The sequence below is a fragment of the Rattus norvegicus genome, chromosome 1, assembly GCF_036323735.1.
Source record: "Rattus norvegicus strain BN/NHsdMcwi chromosome 1, GRCr8, whole genome shotgun sequence".
Taxonomy (NCBI): Eukaryota; Metazoa; Chordata; class Mammalia; order Rodentia; family Muridae; genus Rattus; species Rattus norvegicus.
In genome coordinates this window covers 43,135,036-43,155,872 of record NC_086019.1, presented here as the reverse complement: position 1 = coordinate 43,155,872, position 20,837 = coordinate 43,135,036, and the positions used below count along the sequence as shown (strand labels likewise).

At 44.9% G+C, this 20,837-nt stretch overlaps 1 protein-coding gene across 1 annotated transcript in view; it reads right to left on the bottom strand.

Moving 5' to 3' along the window:
• The window catches only part of Akap12 (A-kinase anchoring protein 12), an 89,731-nt gene extending 69,373 nt beyond the window's left edge, over positions 1-20,358 (bottom strand). Inside the window, exon 1 of the mRNA NM_057103.2 lies at positions 20,053-20,358. Within this exon, the coding sequence (NP_476444.2) occupies positions 20,053-20,202 (150 nt within the window). The 5' untranslated portion in view covers positions 20,203-20,358. The remainder of the gene's footprint in view (positions 1-20,052) is intronic.
• Between the last annotated feature and the right edge of the window lie 479 nt (positions 20,359-20,837).

The window sequence follows — 20,837 nt, the reverse complement described above, 5'->3', positions numbered from 1 at the left end:
TTGCTGTCTGACCTGCCCCTGCTCTTCCTCCAAGTTCACACACAGGCACAAATCTAGCATTCACTCTGCAGGGGCAGGCAAGGGCTTGAGGAACATAGTAATTTCCAGCTTTTAAACTCTACAGTAGTCCAATTGTCTCCAGCCCTAGAAAACGAGATGAGGGGGAGTGCGAGGACTTAATGGGAGGCTTGAGCCCAGACGATTTGCTTTGCTTGAAATTAAACCTGTAAACAGTTATTACTGCAGTCAGAAAGTCGAATGAAATTTGAAGCAAGTTATTTGGATTCTCTGAATAATAAGATCAACCCAAAGGGTTCTGGATACTCAATTTTCTAAACCACCCCTATGGTTGCCTCGATTTTCTCCTTTATCTCCCATGGGCCTCGCATGTTGACTATCTCCACATCTGGCTGTAATTAAATAAGATTTTTAAAAAGGGCTGGGCAGGCTGGCTCCTGGCTTGTAACCTCAGCACTTGGGAGGCTGAAGCAGGGAGAGCCGGTCTCAAAACAGCATAGGATATAGATTTGATTCTCCAGTTCCACAAAAAATAAACTCAATCCATTACTTAGATAAAATTGTGGTGGAGGGACAAGATGGCTGAGCAGCTAAAGAGCTTGCAATTGCTTGGAGGTATGAATTCAATCCCTAGAGGCCATGTAAGTCAAAAGGAAAGAACAGACTTCATTAGTTAGGTCTCAAAAGAAACATGGGAGGAACTGCTGAGGTGAGGTCTCTATTAACATCACAGCAGATCTTGGCACCTTCTCCCAGATCTCCCAGCATCACTCAGTGGCTGAGACTCCTCCCACTTCCTCCAGTATCACTTGGTGCTGGTGGCTCCCCCTAGCACTTCCTTACCCTCCTCCTTACCCTAAACTTCTCCCTCCCAGGTGCTGGGCTTCCTTTCCTCTCATCTTCTTTTACTGTATAATCTCTGCCACTTTGGACACAGGGCCTCTTGGTCTCCTGGTCCCCTTGCTTGCTTTCTTTTTTCTCTTTCTCTCTCTCTCTTTTTTTCCCCATCTTTATTAACTTGAGTATTTCTTATTTACATTTCCATTGTTATTCCCCTTCCCGGTTTCCGGGCCAACATCCCCCTAGCCCTTTCCCCTCCCCTCCTATAAGGGTGCTCCCCTCCCCATCTTCCCCCCATTACTGCCCTCCTGTTCACTGGGGGTTCAGTCTTGGCAGGACCAAGGGCTTCCCCTTCCACTGGTGCTCTTACTAGGCTATTCATTGCTACCTATGAGGTGGGAGCCCAGGGTCAGTTCATGTATAGTCTTTGGGTAGTGGCTTAGTCCCTGGAAGCTCTGCTTGGTTGGCATTGTTGTTCATATGGGGTCTCGAGCCCCTTCAAGCTCTTCCAGTCCTTTCTCTGATTCCTTCAACAGGGGTCTAGATCTCACTTCAGTGGTTTGCTGTTGGCATTCGCCTATGTATTTGCTGTATTCTGGGTGTCTCTCAGGAGAGATCTACATCCGGCTCCTGTCGGCCTGCACTTCTTTGCTTCATCCATCTTGTCTAATTGGGTGGCTATATATGTATGGGCCACATGTGGGGCAGGCTCTGAATGGGTGTTCCTTCTGCTTCTGTTCTAAACTTTGCCTCCCTATCCCCTCCCAAGGGTATTCTTGTTCCCCTTTTAAAGAAGGAGTGTAGCATTCGCATTTTGGTCATCCTTCTTGAGTTTCATGTGTTCTGTGCATCTAGGGTAATTCAAGCATTTGGGCTAATAGCCACTTATCAATGAGTGCATACCATGTGTATTTTTCTGTGATTGGGTTACCTCACTCAGGATGATATTTTCCAGTTCCATCCATTTGCCTATGAATTTCATAAAGTCATTGTTTTTGATAGCTGAGTAATATTCGATTGTGTAGATGTACCACATTTTCTGTATCCATTCCTCTGTTGAAGGGCATCTGAGTTCTTTCCAGCTTCTGGCTATTATAAATAAGGCTGCTATGAACATAGTGGAGCATGTGTCTTTGTTATATGTTGGGGCATCTTTTGGGTATATGACCAAGAGAGATATAGCTGAGTCCTCAGGTAATTTAATGTCCAATTTTCTGAGGAACCTCCAGACTGATTTCCAGAATGGTTTTACCAGTTTGCAATCCCACCAACAATGGAGGAGTGTTCCTTTTTCTCCACATCCTTGCCAGCATTTGCTGTCACCTGAGTTTTTGATCTTAGCCATTCTCACTGGTGTGAGGTGAAATCTCAGGGTTGTTTTGATTTGCATTTCCCTTATGACTAAAGATGTTGATTGAACATTACTTTAGGTGTTTCTCAGCCATTCGGCATTCCTCAGCTGTGAATTCTTTGTTTAGCTCTGAACCCCATTTTTAATAGGGTTATTTGTCTCCCTGCAGTCTAACTTCTTGAGTTCTTTGTATATTTTGGATATAAGCCCTCTATCTGTTGTAAGATTGGTAAAGATCTTTTCCCAATCTGTTGGTTGCCATTTTGTCCTAACCACTTTGCCTTACAGAAGCTTTGCAGTTTTATGAGACCCCATTTGTCGATTCTTGATCTTAGAGCATAAGCCATTGGTGTTTTGTTCAGGAAATTTTCTCCAGTGCCCATGTATTCCAGATGCTTCCCCACTTTTTCTTCTATTAGTTTGAGTGTATCTGGTTTGATGTGGAGGTCCTTGATCCACTTAAACTTTGTACAGAGTGATAAGCATGGATCGATCACCATTCTTTCAATGCAGCACTCTTTCCACTTTCCTGCAGGTCACCCTATTCTAGTCCTCTGCATGGCCCCTCTCACTGTCTGTGTTCCACCATCTTTGAGCCTTTAGAGTGCAGCACTGATGGGCAAGGTACAGTTTCCCTGAGCATAAGTCCTCCATAGACAGCAGGTGCCAAGGCCAACTGTAATTCTACAGGGTCTCAAGTTGAGACCCCCTGAAGTGTCGCCAGAGAGGATCCCCAGTTTGTTTTATTTAAGTGTATGTTCTCAACAGGATCTCCTGCAGCCCAGGATAGCTTCTTATTCTATACAGCATTGTTTGTCCCAGGTGCCGAGACAACAGGAGTTTGCTACAGATCAAACCCAGGGCCATGTGTGATGGGCAAGTATTGTATCAACTGAACTATATTCCAGCACCCCAGACCCTCAATTCTTTAAAAAGCACTGACTCTCCTTTCTTTTCTTGCTAAGGGTACTTCTGTTCTCCTCTCCGGCTCCTCTCCTGTTGCCTATGAGTCTCATTACTTTATTTTAATATGTGTGTATGCACCTATGAGAGTGTGTGTCACCTGTGTGTGGGTTCCCAACAGGGCCAGAAGGGATCATCAGATCTCCTGGAGCTGATGTTATGAACAGTTCTGAGCCCCTGATGTGGGTACTGGGAATTGAACTCAAGTCCTTTGAAAAAGTGGGAAGCTCCTGCCTATAAGTCTTTAAAATAAAATCTATTTCAGGATTATGCAGTTACAAACACACACACACACACACACACACACACATACATATATAGAGATATACACATACATAATATGTGAGTTTTCTTGGAGACACACAAGCTTTAACAATGAATCTGGAACTTTGAATCCAGCTCTCCAGGGACAGAAGTTCAGGCTGCCACATAATCTGCTTAAGACAGAAGCATTCTGGGAAAGGAATCAGCTGGGCTCCAGGCCTCAGAGAGACTGCCTGAGAAGCTTTCTCTGGCCAATGACCTACTTCCCTGAATACTGAAGCATTCTTTGCATTCCTCCATGTCATAAGGGACTTGACTTGAAATCTGTCACTTTTACAAGAGTCCAGATAGCACTGTTGGGTCTCAGTCTATCACCACAAAATCTCCACATAGAACAACAATTAAAAGACAATCTTTTAAACATTCTAAAGACCCCAGTTTCTGCTAAAAGAGTACTGGTTATCACACTGATCAAAGCAAACAAATTTAGTTTATTATAAACAAAAGACTTACTTAAGACTACTGAATTTCTTTCAAGTAAATTTTAGCCCTTGAGGTTTTGCAATAAAGAGTATGTGTGCTAGGAAGCGCAAGGCCCTGGGTTCGATCCCCAGCTCCGAAAAAAAGAACCAAAAAAAAAAAAAAAAAAAAAAGAGTATGTGTGTATAAAACTCAATGAACCTGGTTTTTATTTCCATTAGAGCTCAGTAATTTTTGCTTCATTTTAATATACCATCTTGTGCCAAGACTGGGAGAAACTGTGATAATAAAGGATTTGACAAAATTTGTAACATTCCCTACTGTGGAGTGACTTATACAAAACAGGGCAGAGAAATTACAAATTTCCATTTAAATGTCCACAGTTACAATACAGACGTCGGAGCTCAACATTAAATACTGATTTGCTATACGTGCTATTTCTGAAGCAATTAAAACACTCTCAAAACCCAGCTGGTGGTGGTGCACGCCTTTAGTCCCAGCCCTCAGGAGGCAAAGGCAGGAGAAGCTCTGTGAATCTGAGGCCAGCCTGGTCTACAAAGGAAGTTCCAGGACAGCCAGGGCTACACAGAGAAAACAAACAAAATAAAACAAACAAACAAACAAAAAAAAAAACCAAAAGAACAAAATAACCAAACCAAACCAACAAAAACAGATCACAGAAAGCGGATGATTATAGTCAGGGTAATGGTACCCATATGTATTCCCATCATTTGGGAGACTGAGGCAAGGAAAGTGCCTTGTGTTCAGGGCCCGCCTGGGCTATACAATGAGATTTGGTTCAAAAATTGAAAAAAAAGTGGCAGTTCTTAGTGAGAGAGACCATCTTCTTCTGTCTCACCTGTCATTTACACTGTAGTTCGAACCAGTTTTAAATTCAGAGTAGAGATGGGCACAGCATTGAACTTTCTACAGAACTTAGTGCTCACGCCCCAGGGAAGAATAATTCCAAACAAAAGCTTCTAAAAAAGGCATTGTCCCAAAAGTCTGTTAGGACTTAGTTTAAAAGATCGCTAAGAACCAAGCGAAGGATTAGGTCATATACCTGTAAACCCTGGAAGAAGCTAAGGCAGGGAGATCAAGAATCTATCTAAAGAGCTGGAGAGATGGCTCAGTGGTTAAGAGCACTGACTGTTCTTCCAGAGGTCCTGAGTTCAAGTCCCAGCAACCACATCGTGGCTCACAACCATCTGTACTGGGATCTGATGCCCTCTTCTGGTGTGTCTGAAGATGGAAACAGTGTACTCACATATATAGCATAAATAAATCTTTTTTTAAAAAAAGAATCTATCTAAAAAAATTATTTAAAACAGGAATGGTGGCCCATGCCTCTAATCCCAGCACTTGGGAGACAGAAGCAGACAGATTTCTGTGAGTTCAAAGCCAGACTGGTCTACATAGTGAGTTCTTAGAGATCTAGCACCGTATAGTAAGACCTTGTCTGTGTGTGTGTGTGTGTGTGTGTGTGTGTGTGTGTGTGTGTGTGCATGTGCGTGCTCATGCATGTGTATGAATGGGTACAGGTGCAAATGCCTGAATAGAGGCCAGGTCTTCCTCAATTGCTCATCTTTTACAAATTGTATTACATGGGCTGGAGAGATGGCTCAGCGGTTAAGAGCACTGACTGCTCTTCCAGAGGTCCTGAGTTCAAATCCCAGCAACCACGTGGTGGCTCACAACCATCTGTAATAGGATCCGATGCCCTCTTCTGGTGTGTCTGAAGACAGCTACAGTGTACTTATATATATGAAATAAATAAAATCTTTTAAAAAAACCAAAAAAACAAATTTTATTATGTGTAATTTATTGTGTGTACGAGAGCATTCACCCATGGCATGATGCACATGTCAAGGCCAAAGGGCAACTTGAAGGAGTAAGTTATCTCCTATTACCCTGTGGGTTCTGGGAATCAAAGTCAGGCCAGGCTTGGCTGTAAGTGCTGTAACACATCAAGCAATCTTGCTGTCCTGAACTTCTATCTATTGTTGTTATTTGTTTGTTGAGACATGTCTCACTGTGTACCCTAGCTGGCCTGGAACTGGCTATATAGACCAAACTCACATAGATCTCTGCTTCTGTTCAGATTAGAGGCCCATGCTGCCATGCCCCGCCCCTAGTTTGAGTTTTCAAACCATGGTCTTTCATAAAACCTGCAACTTACCAATTTGCCTGGACCAGCTAGCCAGCAAGCCCCAAGAACCAATCCTCTTACTTCTGTAATCCCAGTGATGGGATTATGAGTACATACCAGGCTTTTTCACTTGGATGCTGGGAACATGGCTCAGGCCATCATGCTTGTATGAGAGGCACATTACTAAGCCATCTCCCCAACTCTCCTTTTGTCCTACTTAGGAGACAGGTTTACTATGTAGCCCAGGCTAACCTTGAACTTGCTGTCCTGCTTCAGCCCCGCCAGCATTTACAGGTGTGTGCCATTGTGTGTGGGTCAAAGTACGCTATGAGGACCGCCAGTCAAGGAGTATTTAGCCAGTATGATGGCACATACCTCTAATCCTAATACTTAAGAGGCTGAATCAGGAAGGTTGCCGCATGCTAAGGGCAGCCTGGGCTACATAGTAAGTTCCAGGACAACTTGCACTATGGAATGAAACTGTGCTTAAAATCAAAAAGGAAAAAGGAAAAGTGACCTGAGTTGCGAAATGGCTCTGATGTAAGGCAAGCCTGAGCCAGGTCTCTGTAACCTACACTAAAAACACTTAACTGCATCTGTGACCCAACACCCTCTGTGAGACGGGAGGCAGAGGCAGCGGCAGCAGAGAATTGCTTGACAGCTTCAGGGCCAGCTGGCCTGGTGGTCAGCACAACAGAGATAAGACAGATTCTCAAGTGTGGTGGAAGGAGAGAACTAACTACTCTATGTTATCCTCTGAGTACACATAACCATAGCACACACACACATACACACACATATGCACACACACAAAAATAATAGTATTAGTAGTAATAATAATAATTGGTACTTCTTTGTTTTGCTTTGCTTTTGTTTTCCAAGACAGGGTTTCTCTGTATAACCCTGACTTTCTCTGGAACTCACTCTGCAGACCAGGCTAGCCCTAAACTCACAGAGATCTGCCTGCCTCTGCCTCCTGAGTGGGGATTAAAGGAGCTTGCTGCCACCACACCTGGCTCAGTGGGACATTTAAAAAGGAATAACAAATTGACTGCAGTGACAACCAGCATGCAGAGCCTGCCCTGCAAGTGCCAATAAGCAACCAGACACTCAGACACAGACTAAGAGAGCAGACCAACCACCCGGTCCTCAGCACAGCCCAAAAGCAGACACCGGACATGGACATTACATGCACTGGAGTGACAATTTTGGAGTCTGGGTTTCTTTAAAAACACAGGAATAGTATAAGAATACAGTTTTTTGTTTTAATCCCAGGAGTGGGGGCACCGGGCTGCTTCAGGCTGTCTGCAATGGCTGACTCTGGTTTGCCGGCTGCCGATAGTTTCTACAATTGTGTGACGTTTGGAATTCTGAGAATTTTTCAAAGGATATATAGGTGGTGGTGGTTATTGAAGAGGGTTGGTTGTGGTTTGTGATTAGCCACGCTCAAAGAAGAAACAAGACAAAAGAAAATAGATTTAAGGATTTCTCTCTCCCTTCTATCCTTCTTTTCTTTCCTATCTAGTGTAGGAGGTAAAACCAGGAGGGATTAAAAAAATGGGAAAAAGAACTCACAAAATAGCAAAGACCAGTACAAGCAAAGGAGAAACAAGAAGAAATTAGATCCAAGGACCTCTATCCCCCCGCCCCCCATCTATCCTTTCTCTCCTATCTAGTGATGGGGGTGGGGAGATAAAAGGTGGGGAAAAGAACCCACAGAATAGCAAAAACCGGAAACATTACCCAAAAGAGTCATCCCTAAGATATCTTTCTCCTGGCTGCAAACAGAAGGGGTGTGGTCAACCCGCAGGGACCTTTGTTTCCCAGTGGAGAAGCCTGGCTGAGGTAAGTGCTATTCTGGCAGAGGCCCAGCTTGCTGCCTTTAGTTTTCTCTTCTGCTTCCGTGCTCTTCCCCTCCCTTCAGGTTCCACAGCATTATCCCCTTCTACTGATGACCTCCATGACACACCCCGCCCAGTCTGTGCTCTCAGGAAAAAAGCATTGTTAGAGATGTATAGCTAAGTATGATGCCTCGGCCATTACTGAAGCCTTTGCTTACATATTTCTATATCTGTGACAGGTGCTGGCCACACACCCTCAGCTGGCCTTAAACTCAAATCCTCAAGGGTGCAGCCTTCTGAAAACCCTCGAGTCCCACATTATTGCTTACGAGTGATGTCCTAGCTTCATTTCTCTTGCTGGGATAAAACACCCCGACAGAAAGGAGATGAGAGGAGAATGGATTATTTGATCTCCGTTCCTGGTTACAGTCCATCACTGACAGGAGTTAAGGCAGTGGGAGCTTGAAGTAGCCACATCCACAGTCAAGAATAAGGAGAAATGACTGCATGCATAATTACAACCCAGCTAGTCCTATTCTTAAGAGTTTGGGGCTTCAATCCAGGGAATGGTACCATTCACCTCCCCTGAATGAAGGCTGAATGCCTCCCCATCAATCAAGACAATCTCCCAGATAGGCCCATAAGCCAACCTGCTCTAGATAATCCCTCACTGATTCTCTTTCCAGCAGATTTTATGTTCTATCAAGTTAACAGTTAAAAATGTCTCCCTTCGGGGTTGGGGATTTTTGCTCAGTGGTAGAGCTCTTGCCTAGGAAGCGCAAGGCCCTGGGTTCGGTCCCCAGCTCCGGAAAAAAAAAAAACCAAAAAAAAAAAAAAAAATGTCTCCCTTCAATGGGGCAGTGGTGGCGCTTACCTTTAATGCCAGGGGGAGTTTCTTGCGAGTTTGAGGCCAGCCTGGTCTACAGAAGGAGTTCTGTGAAGCCAAAGCTACACAGAGAAACCCGGTCTTTAAAAACAAATAAGCAAAAGTCTCCCTTCTGAGGATCTTTCAGGTGAAGCCATGTGTTCTCGGATGTGTGGGAGGCAGAGCCAGAGGCATCTCTTGAACCTGGGAGTTCGAGCAGCAGCCTAGAAGATAAGGCAGCGGTCCCGTTTTGGTTTTGAGAGAGGGTTTCACCTAACTCGGTTTGTGACCTAATCTGACTAGCAAATCATGATTCTCCGTTGTTGGTCCTCTCCAGTGCTGGGGTTGAAGCATGTACTCTCACTGGGATTTTTCACTTTGGAGATCTGGTTGCTTGTTGTCTTAGCTTTTATGTCTTTATTATTAATAGGGAAGGGGATATATGATGTTTTCGTGTTAAATCTGGGCACACAGATACCACACGAGTATGTGGAGGCTAGAGAACAAGTTTTAGAAGACAATTCTCTCCTTCCGTTGTGGGTTCTGTAGATCAAACATAAGTCATCAGGCTGTGAGTGCCTTTACCTGCTGAGCCATCTTGCTGGTCCCCTTCATTGTTCCTGTCTGCCTCGGGCCAAGCCAGTGCCCCGCTCAAATTTCACTGACCTGGCAGAGATCTGAGCCAACAGTGTCCTTTGAAAATGCTCACAGTCTCCCTTTGAGCCTCACTTCCCACCTGTCTCCAGCCCACACTGTCCCCCTAGATGGCCTTCTGCGGATGGAAGGCAGAGATCTTCTACATCTGCAGTGTTTGGCACGAGAAACTTTCAGTTCATCTTTGAAGCTCTCCACCTTGGGTGGGGCTCTAATGCTGTTAGATGAACTGAGACTTTACCATCCTTTTTTCGTTATCCCCTTAAAAACATTCATCTCCTTAACCTGCCTCATCTCTTCCGGCCTCCCCACGAATGGCCTTGGATGTGACTAAAATCCTTTTCCAAAATATTCTTTGCTTTTCAAAGTAGTTATCTAGAAAATTCTCTGCGTAGATCTGGACTAACTGATGGCAGGTCTCTGACCCTCTCTTGCACTTGCCTAAACCTGTCATTGAACGCTGCATCTGAAGAGGCCTCCCCAGCCCCAGGTTGATGAACAACGCTATGCACTTTCCTATCGCAACCTCACCATACCTAAACCACTGCCCTTTGAACACTCCACGATTAAGAATTACCTGTTTGATCTACTTGTGATACTGGAGGTCCAACCCAGGGCCTGTGCACAGCTAGACAAACACTGTTGCTGCTCTCTATCTCTAAGCTTAGAAAATATGAACACGCTTTCCTTTTCCCTTAGAAACAAGGCCTCCCTATGTTAGCTCAAGCTGGCTTCAGTCTCTCAAAGCCTCCCTAGCACTAAGCCTAAAGCGCTGTGTAGCCATTAAAGACAGCTCTGCATCATATTTGGCTACCTTTAATATATAATATATATATCATATATATATATGATATATATATCATATGTGAAGACAAGAAATGAGGTTTTTATACTTACATAGCCACACACTCAACAATCACCTCAGCCTTGAGAAGCAAGGAGAGAATATATGCAATATGAAAAATATTTTAGGCCATAGCGTTTGGTGCTATAATTGACCAGATGTTTTTAATTCATTGTACAAATACAGAGGAAAGTTGTCTAATTTTTTTTTAAATTGAAACAGGCATATGCATATGTAGAGAAAGGTTCAACAAGAGACTACGTGACCCATGGCACTAGGGTAATAGGAAACATATATATATGGACAGTAATCAGATTTTTCCTCTTAGGCATAAAAATAAGCCTTTCTTATGGATTAGGATCTAAATGGGATTGGGGTTGGGGTGGGAGTGGGAGGAACACCCTCAATCTCGGCACTCTCAAGAGGCAGAGGCAGTGCTTGACCGCCAGCTAACTCTAGCAGTCTGTTCTAGTCTTCTGGATCCTTCTCATTCTTGGGATCATTCTGTCTTCACCTGCATCCAGCTTGCTCTCTCTTCATCCTATCTCTGAAAAACTCTCGGATAAAACTGCCTTTCTTCATCTCTTTGCACTGCTCTCTCAAGTAACTTCCCTTTCCTCTCTTCTTGTGAGAGTTAGGTTTATCTTATCCTGTCATATCTTTATCTGATTCATCACTTTGTCTGTCAACCAATTAAACATCACTTTCAAACATGGGTGCTTCCTTCTATAAACTAACTTTACCTTCATTGTTTGAGATTAAAGATGTGAGCTATGGGCGGAGCCATACCACTACTAGAAACAGATTTTTTTTTTCGGTAAGTAATACAATCTTGGGGTTCAGAGGGTAATCAAATATCCTGCAACAGGGTGGGGGAAGAGAAGAGGAAGAAATGAGGAGGAGGAGGAAAAGGAAGAGGAAGGGAAGGGAGAGGAAGAGGAAGAGGAGGAGGAAGAAGAGGAGGAGGAAGAGGAGGAAAGGAAAGGAAAGGAAAGGAAAGAGGAGGACCAAAGTGTTGTCTACAGAATAATTGAATTTAGATATAAGGTAGTACACCAAAACCCCATAAAATTTCTAGAAGAAACTCTTTTAATATGTATGTTTTTTACCTCCCTATAGCTTTAAGAACATGGGATACACATGGTTTATGAAGCAGTCAGTGAAGGCAATCTTCTGGGTTCAGGAAAGTTGATGAAGTTCTCTTTTGGAGATCTAACAACTTGGATGCACTTAGCAACATTAATTCAGTTCTCCAACCCATAGCAGACTGATGCCCATTTGAGGGACTGAATCACAGTTCCTTCTCAGCTGTCCAGATCTGCTTGTCTAGACCTGGCTTAACGGTGGTACAACCCCTTCATCCTATCTCTGTATCCTACTCAGATACTTTCCTATTTTTTATCACCTGCAGACTGCATTCCTTCAGGATTTAGAATGAGTGAAGCTTCGAAGATTGTACAGGAGGCAAAGGTTTAGGAGGAGGTTCCATTTGTCATATTTTCCCTAAAAATTCCTTGCCATTTTCCCTATATCTGTTAAGAAAACTAAATAAAATGATATAGAAAATGTAAAAAAAAAAAAAAAAAAAAAAGAGGCAGAGGCAGAAGCAGGCAGGGGCCAGTGGAGCTCTGATCCTGGTCAATAGAGCAAGTTCCAGGGTAGCCAGAGCTACACACAGAACTCCTATCTGGGGTGCAGGGGATCTAAATGGAAGTGAAGCATGAGGCACTGGGTTTAACCAATTATATACCTATAATCCTAGGTCTCGGGAGGCTGAGGCAAGCAACAGCTACATAAAGAGCAAAGCCATGTCGCAAAGTAAAGCAAAACAAACCAACCCTGGGCCTTTGTGTGTGTACGCACACTTCTTGGACCCCTGAACCTCCACCAGACATAGTTTGTGCACGCAACACCTGATGTGGCTCGTGTATACCAGTCTCTGCCCGAGCCGCTCCGGGCAGAGCAGCCTCCACTCCTACAGCATACTAAGTAGATTTTCCTTTATTTTCTTCTCCAGATCTGTGAGAGGGAATAAAGGCCTTTATCTTCTTACACCTTCCCTTCCACTCACGAAAGCTCTTGAGTTGTCACCTAAACCTTAAACACCAGGGGGAGGAGGAGTTTGTGTCAGCACCTCTCCTCCTCTGAGGCCACAGTGCCCACACTGAAATATTAGAATACAGAGAGGCCTTTCAAGAATCCAGAGAACTGGTTGTGTTGTGATGTCGCACACCGGTAGGATTTGCTGATGGAGGCAGAAGCAGGAGGATTACCAGTTTAAGGACAGCCTGGGCTATACATGGGCTTGAGAGATGGCTCAGTGGTTAAGAGCACTGACTGTTCTTCCAGAGGTCCTGAGTTCAAATCCCATCAGTCACATGGTGGCTCACAACCATCTGTAATGAGATCTGATGTCCTCTTCTGGTGTGTTGGAAGACAACGTTCTCAAGCAAACACACACACACACACACACACACACACACACACACACACCCCTCCCTCACATCCTGCTTATGCACGCCTACTATTCCAGCACTTAGGAGCTAGAGAAGGAAGGCTCAGGAGACCAAGGGCAAACTTGGATACACAGTGATTTCAAGGACAATCTTGGTCTTTAAGGAAAAAGCCTATGTCTAAAAAACAAACAAACAAACAAACAAACAAACAAAGCACCGATGCATAAAAGAGAAGCCCAAAGTCCCATCTTTGCATCCTCCAGAAGGTTCTGATCAGCAGGAAAATGGCTCAAGATCCAAACAATGAGTCAAATACTTATAGTCATATATTTTTCAAGAAGTAAGGGGGGCAGGACAGTGGTGGCTCACACCTTCAATCCCAGCACCTGGGAGGCAGAGGCAGGTGGATCTCTTGAGTTCAAGGCCAGCCTGGTTTATAGAGTGAGTTCCAGGACCGCCAGAGCTACAAAGAGAAACCCTATCTTAGAAAAGAGAGAGAGAGGGAAGGAAGGAAGGAAGGTAGGAAAGAAAACTAGCTCAGCAGTTAAGAGCTTTTCTTCACAGGACCCACATTCAGTTTCCAACACCCTCACAGTGGCTCACAACCCTCTGCAATACCAGCTTTAATGACGCCCTTTTCTGGCCTCCGTGGGTACCAGGCACGCCTTTGGTACCCATACTTTCAGGCAAACACACATGTGGAATAAAATTAATTTTTAAAAACCAATGTTGTATTAGATCAGCAAGATAGGATATTGACCTGCTACTAAGCCTGATCACCTGAGTTCATTCTCTGGGTCGTGGTGGAAACAGAACTGGCTTAGGCCTCACAGACTCCCCATGCTATTGTACTTACAAGTACAAACACAAACACGCAATGTATTATTTATCTTTTGCCTATCTCTTTGTCTACCTTTCTACTGTGGTATTCTTAAAAGTTTGGGTTAGGAGAACTAAGAATTAGGTTAAAAGATGACAACAGATGCAGGTGTTGACTATTTTCTCAAATGCCACAAACTGCAATCCCTCACATCCCAAAGGATGACCCTCATAGAGCTGCACGGGTCAAGGATGGATGTGTACGAGCTCCCGGGATCCGTTCCTTGCACAGGTGTTCTGTTCCCCAAGCCCTGAATATATTTTAAAACTCACAGAAGACAATGAAAACAGGCAGGTTCATAGTGTTGAAAACAAAACACCTTTGTGAGTGTATGCTGCGTGGGTGGGAATGAAACCCAGGGCTTCCCACATGTTGTTAAGAATGGCTTATCGTCCTCAGCTACCCCAGCCCAACACAAACCATACTATTTCCTTTGTGTTGATTGTCCTAACATTCACAGGGTTGAAACAGGGTCACAAGGGAGCTCCTCCCCCAGGCCCAAAGATTGGGACAAAGTGGGGTGACTCTTGCTAAAGTTCCAGGCCACCAAGCTGGAACCAAATTGTTTATCTGACCTTTCAGATATCAGAAGATGAAGTTAGGTAATGGCCAAAACCAGCTATGTTTGAGGAGGGTACATGCCTGGAGTCATCCCACATGCACAAGAGGCTGAGGTAAGACGACTGCCTGTTTTGAGCCTGGGTTACACTGAGAGACCCTGTCTAAAAAAAAAAAACAAACAAACAAATGAGTAAAAGTGTTGGCTGTGTAAGTAAGTTTCCTCTGCATTAATCTTTACAAGATGAGTAACTTTCGGTACTGTCTCTGGTTTCCTTAGTCTTCTCATCTAGACAACTATTCCATTTTGTAAGAGGTCCCTGATTCTGGAAGCAGACAGAGGCCCGTGAAAGTGGAGCACAGCCCTGCATCCCTGTAACCCCAGTTGCTGGGAGCTGAGACAGGAGAGCCACTCCAGCCCTGGAAAGGAGATCAGTCCCGGCAAAAGCGACAACTGTGTTTCACACATATACAGGAAGGCTGATTAAGCTCTTAAACTAAATAGATATGTTATTCATTTGTATATTTCAAAAGTGGATCTGCTCAAGTCCAGAAGAGGACAAGTTCAAGACCAACCTGGGTTACACAGTGAGTTCTGGGTTAGCCTGGGACATAGAGTACAACAGCCTATAGTCCTCAAGGCTGAGCTCTTCTATTTTATAAGCCTTCTATTTTATAACTGCTGGAATGAAGTCCTGGGGGTTGGAGGACCTAGTGGTGTAGCCTCTTATCCTAGCAGCCTAAGGGGAGGTGCTGGGCTTGGCCTCTGATGTAGTGAGAGAACGGCATCTCCTATAATAGGGACAATCTATTGGCGTATAGATAATCACACAGGCAAAACCACCAATTTACTCAAGAGTAGAGGAAGGATGAAATGTTCAAGGACAGTATCCTCTATATAGTGAGTCTGGGGCCAGCCAAGAGTACATGACACATATACCAAGGTGTGGAGGAAACCCATGTGTTAATAAAGATGAGTCTTTCTGTTACTTTAAATTCTAGACCATTCAGGGTAAAGACAGATGAGTTGGTTCTTAAAAATCAGTTTTACTACTCTACTTCCATCTCTCAGACAGACACAGTAGCACAGCGCAGTCAATTATGGAATGGAATAACAGCACCCCCAATGTCTGTCTTGATACAGACACACTCTGTAAAACACCGATCAAGGGGCTGGAGAGATGGCTCAGCAACTAAGGGCACATGTCACTCTTGCAGAGGACCTGGGTTCAGTTCCCAACACCCATCTGGTGGCTCACAGTCATTTGTAACTCAGGTGCCCAGGGATCTGATGCCCTCTTCTGACCTCTGGGGTCACCAGGTATGACTGTGCCGACATACATATGGACAAACCACTTGCTCTTATGTACATCAGAGTTAAAGAAAAGCAATGGGTTCCTCAGCTCTGCATATTATGTGTTGGTGACTCAGAACTCCAGCAGTCAAGGGGACCCAGGCCTGGAGGACTTCACAAGGGTCTCCAGCTCCCCACCTCCTGGGGAGACTGGCCTCACCCATACAGGGTGCAGTAACCCTGTTCTGTTTTCAACTTTGGACTCACTGATCAGGAGAAAGTACAGAAAGGTTAATTCAGGGCTGCCAAAAAGACATAGCATATAAGGTATTTGTGGCCAAGCCTGAGAACATGAGTTCAATCTTCAGGCCCCACAAGGTAAGAGGAGACAACCAACTCCCATTGCTAGTCCTCTGACCTCCGTATGTATACACATGCACACATACACAAACACACACAAATATGTAACATTTATTTAAAAACAAAGATTAGGGGACTGGAGAGGTGGCTCAGCAGTTAATTAAGAACACTGGCTGGTCTTCCAGAGGTCCTGAGTTCAATTCCCAGCCCCTACAGAGTGGCTCACAACCATCTGTAATGAGATCTGATGCCCTCTTCTGGAGTGTGGGCATATATGCAGGCAGAGCACTGCACACATAATAAATAAATAAATAAATAAATAAATAAATAAATAAATAAATAAGTTAAATCAGAGGCATCCTGTTTGTCAAACTGGTCAGCAGGTTGGCTCCAGAAACCAATTTACCAGAGCAATGTAAGTCTATTAGTCATTGCCAGCAACGGAATGAAAATAAACTTACAAAGACCAGAGTTTATAGACACACAACTGAGAAAATGAGAAGCAAATCTTACTGTCCCCCAGGAGAAGCCAAAACATTGTAAACTAGGAACCAGGGAAATAACTAAGCAAGCCATTTCCTGTTAGAATTTGCATATGAAGACTGACTATAGGACTTCTTGCATTTTATTGAAGTGTAGCATAGATAAAACACAGGAGACACAGGGCATTTAAATGTTAAACTTGAGTAATCAAAGTATAACTCTCTTGGGCTGAGGCTTAGTTCTGGCAAGGCCCTGAGTTCAATCCATGGCAAGAGGAAGAGGACGAGGAAGAAGAAGAAAAAGACGATCATGTTTAATTCCCAAGGGCTAGAGAGATGGCTCAGTGGCTAAGAGCACTTCCTGGCAGAGGATCAGAGGTATCCCAGCACCTACTCCATAGAGCCCACTTTTGGCTTCCATGGGCACCCAAGTGCGTGAATGCTCGAGTGTACACATACACAATTTTAATAAAAAAATGTTTACCTCTTATCTGACCTCATGGCAGAGTTCAAATAGGGAGTTGCCTTTGAGCACACTTAGAAATAACTAAAGTCACTAAAACAAGGAGATAGGACTATAGCCTATATAGGGGACTATGGCCTATATAGGGGACTGTAGCCCAGCATTCTGCCCAAAGTTATGTTGACCTAAAAAAATTATATATATATTTTTTTTTCAGATAAAATTAAACGGAACAGAATGGTGGATCCTAACTATAATTTTAGTCTTCAGAAGATCACCAAGAGTTCAAGGCCAGCCTCGACTTCATAGTGAGTTCTATGCCAGTTGTAGGAAGAATGATTCTTTGTATTAAAAAATGAAAACAGCAAGAGCCCCAAGTCAACTGATTTATTAAATATGTAGCATATGATATAAATATTTGACATATACAGAAAAAAACCCTGATAATCTTTAATGATCAATTCTATAAAAAGGAAAAAAAGATCATTCTATCCAAAGAGGGAAAAACTATATCCCCAAAATGTCTACAAATTCATCAAGATTATATACACATATATATGTAATCCAGAAGTAATCCAGTATGTTTCATCTGAGCCAAAAAAAAAAAAAAAGGAAGAAAGAAAGAAAGAAAGAAAAAAGAAAGAGGTTTCACGTAGCCCAGACTAAACTGACTTCAAAGTCATAGTGGCCCTCCTGCTTCAGACTCCTGAAAGCTGGGATTGCAAATGTGAGCCCACACTCCCAGCCAAGCCTCTCTGTTTCTAAAGAGCAAGCTGGCCTTCGAATCTGATTTTCTTCCTAAATCATTTGCTCAAGCTACTAAGTACTACGGACTGGTCTCAGTCACTATCTGATACATAAAACTAATCATAATGAGGTTAAAAGTCAAACCTGAGAAGAAGACAGCTGGTATTCAGCAAGGAGAACCCACAGGCCAAAATCATCACTTCCTTCCACCTTTAGCTCTTGCCAAGTTTCCTATGCTTCACGTTAGGCACCTTGCCTCACACAGGGGACAGTTTGTCAGCAAACCAGGTAAGCCCTTTGCCTTGTGAAGCATGTTGGTTAAAAAGCCCCTAAGTCCACAAAAGTAGAAACTGCTGGGAAGGGGGCAAGAGGCTAAGAAGATAAGAGTGAAGTAAGCTCTATGCCTTGGAGGTCAGAGATTGGAGCTTAAGTTGGAGACGAGTAAGGGAAGTGTTAGGGGTGTTGAATCATTCTTAATTCTGAGATCCTATTCAAAGTCTTAGGTCTTCAAACCTGGTAACCTGTGGGTGGAAATGAAATAACATATATGTTCCAACAAGCACGTGCATCTGTATTGATCCACATCCAAATTGATAACTGGGAAACGGGCCAACAAATAATGTCACTAAAACCATCTTTTAAAAGAGACTGCTTGGGTGTTTCAAGATGGTGGTTGAGGTTGATGGAGAAGGGGAACGCAGGTTACGGAAGGTGATTGTCGTCAAAACATGGTGAGGGACAGTGACATGGTTTAGCGAGAATGAGTGCTTGCTGTGCAAAGCTGGCAACATGAGTTCGACCCCACAACCCACATAAAGGTGGAGGGAGAGAACTAACCCCACAGAGCGGGCCTCTGACCTCCGCACAAGCGCTGACCTCTGCACATGCGCACCATGACACATTTGCCGCCCCCACCCCCGCTCCCCCACCGCTCCCCCAAGCACCCGCAAACCATGCACAAGTGTACTCCTCAAAAAGTAATTTTTTGGGGTTGGGGATTTAGCTCAGCGGTAGAGCACTTGCCTAGCAAGCGGAAGGCCCTGGGTTCGGTCCCCAGCTCCGAAAAAAAGAAAAGAAAAAAAAAGTAATTTTTTCTTTTAAAGGAGTGTTAGACAAATATTAAAATGTAACCAAACCATCCAAAAGATGGAGACTGTGTGTCAGAAGCCTCTCAGAAAACCTGAGCGTCTGAGGCAGGGAGGACTTTATTTGGATTTTACAAGTGGTGATGAGTTAAAAACTGGAGGCAGAAACAATTAAAGATAGGCCACTCAGCCTACATTATACTAGGCAACTAAAGAACTCAAAGCTATCAGATCCCATCTCTGTGAGATTTACCTGGATCTCAATGTTTTGTCCTCACACAAAGATGTTTACACTTCCTGACCCATTCCTAAAGGTCCTCGCTGCTCTTGATCACCAAATTCAGCAATTGGTGGTTTTTTCGTTTAAGTTGTTTGGTTGTTCACATGTTTCTGTACGATTACCATAAATCCACCCGAGCGAGGTCTTGCTCACAAACACGTGCAGGGAAATAGCTAAAATACGTTGCCAGCTGGGTGTGGCTACAAAGTCATTTGAGAGGCTGAGGCAGGAGGACTGCCACTAGTTGGGCTAGCTAGTGAGTTCCAAGCCAGTCTGGGCTACGGAGTGAAGCCCTGTCTTAAAACAAGTGAGCAAATTAATTAACAACCCTGAACAATAACAAGGGGACAGAAATAAAACACAATAACGAGAGCAAGACACAACGTGAGGCTGTGGTGGGCAGGGTCAAATATTCCAGGCTCAAGCCAAGCATCCTATAAAATGCCATATTTCTAGAGCTTTACAGTGAATTCTACAGAAAGAGTGCAAGGAACGATCACTTAAGCCTTTGCCCGCATCCATGCAGAACTTCTAACTCCTATGTTTGTTTATCCAACTGAGTCCACAGACAGCAAACTGTGAGAAAGGGAGACAGGACTCCAGCTTTGCCTATCTCTCCATTGGTGCTTCTGCTCCGGTTCTCTCTTCTACACGCCTGCTCTCTGCATCAGCTAGGCGGTGTCCCAGGCGCTGCCGCAGGACTCTGGGTACCAAACCTGGTGGCCCGGGTGGAGGCTGGTATCAAGGCCAACACTGGGCGGGGACCCTAGGACCTAGGTTTGCTCTGCTTCAAAGCAGGTCCCGACTTTCCCTCTCTGGGATCTAGGGGGTGTATAAAGTGGCTTAAGATGCCCGGCCACGGTCAATTCTTATGGATGCCCCACGGGTCATCCCTCCCCACCCCCGCAGGCTGCAAGCCCACCGGAAGAGAGAAGAAAGACTGGAGAACAGTGGGCAGGGGCAGATTTGCTGGCTGCAGAAGGGCTGGCTAGGTCGCCGCCCTTAGAAACCCTCCACAAAGATGCCAGCCCCGCCCCGGTGCAAAAGACCCCAGAGACTGCAAAGGGCTGCGCTCGAGTTTGCAGATGGGCTGCAACGCCGGGAAGTTGTGGCAGGCGGAAACCGCCAGGACGCCCCATCTCCATCCCGCCCCACCCGGGCAGGTGGCCGCAGCTTACCTTGGTGGCGGGGTCCGCGTCGGCGGGGTCTCCAGCTGCTCCCGAGGCTTCAGCTGCGGGCCCATGGCCACTGAGCACCAGCTCGCTCGGCGTGTCGCTCCCCGCCGGCTGCTCGGGGCTCCGCTGCTCGGTGGAACTGCCTGCGCCCATGGCTCAGTGGCTCTTCTACTCCCGCCGGCTAGCTGCCTTCCTGGGACCGCGGAGACGCAGAAGGGCAAGGATGTGCGCCCAGGACCACAGGGACTAAGGGTGAAGAGCTCCGGCTCTCTGCGATCCTGCTGAGAACGTACCCGGACTGAGAATGAAGGGGACGCGCTCGTGGCAAACTCCTTAAAAGAAAAAAAAAAAAAAAAAAAAAAAAAGCCACCTCGTAGCCTCCTCCCCCCTCCTTGTTTTTCCCTCCCTTCATCACATGAGCACAGCCCAGACACGCCTTGCAGCATCTCCCCCTAGGCAGCTAGGACCAGAGACTCCGCCACCAGGCCCCCAGCAACCCACCCCGCCCCCAGGGCTTCTCAGGTCACTAAAGGGAACAAGAGCTTTGGGGTCTGTCCTGGGGCTGCAGAAGGTTCAGGAGCAGCAAAAGAAAGGGCGGAGGCAAAAGCTTTGTTTTTTTAATTTAATGATTGATAACCCAAGGTTGGATCTTCTGCAGCCCATGGATTTGCATTTGACCTGGTGCGAATCTAAATCCCCATTTGCTTTTCTTCAGGTTGTGTTTGACTTTAAGCATTTGTTCTAGCTTTCTCTCCTTCAGCCGGGAGAAAGGAAGCGCTCCTAGGCTG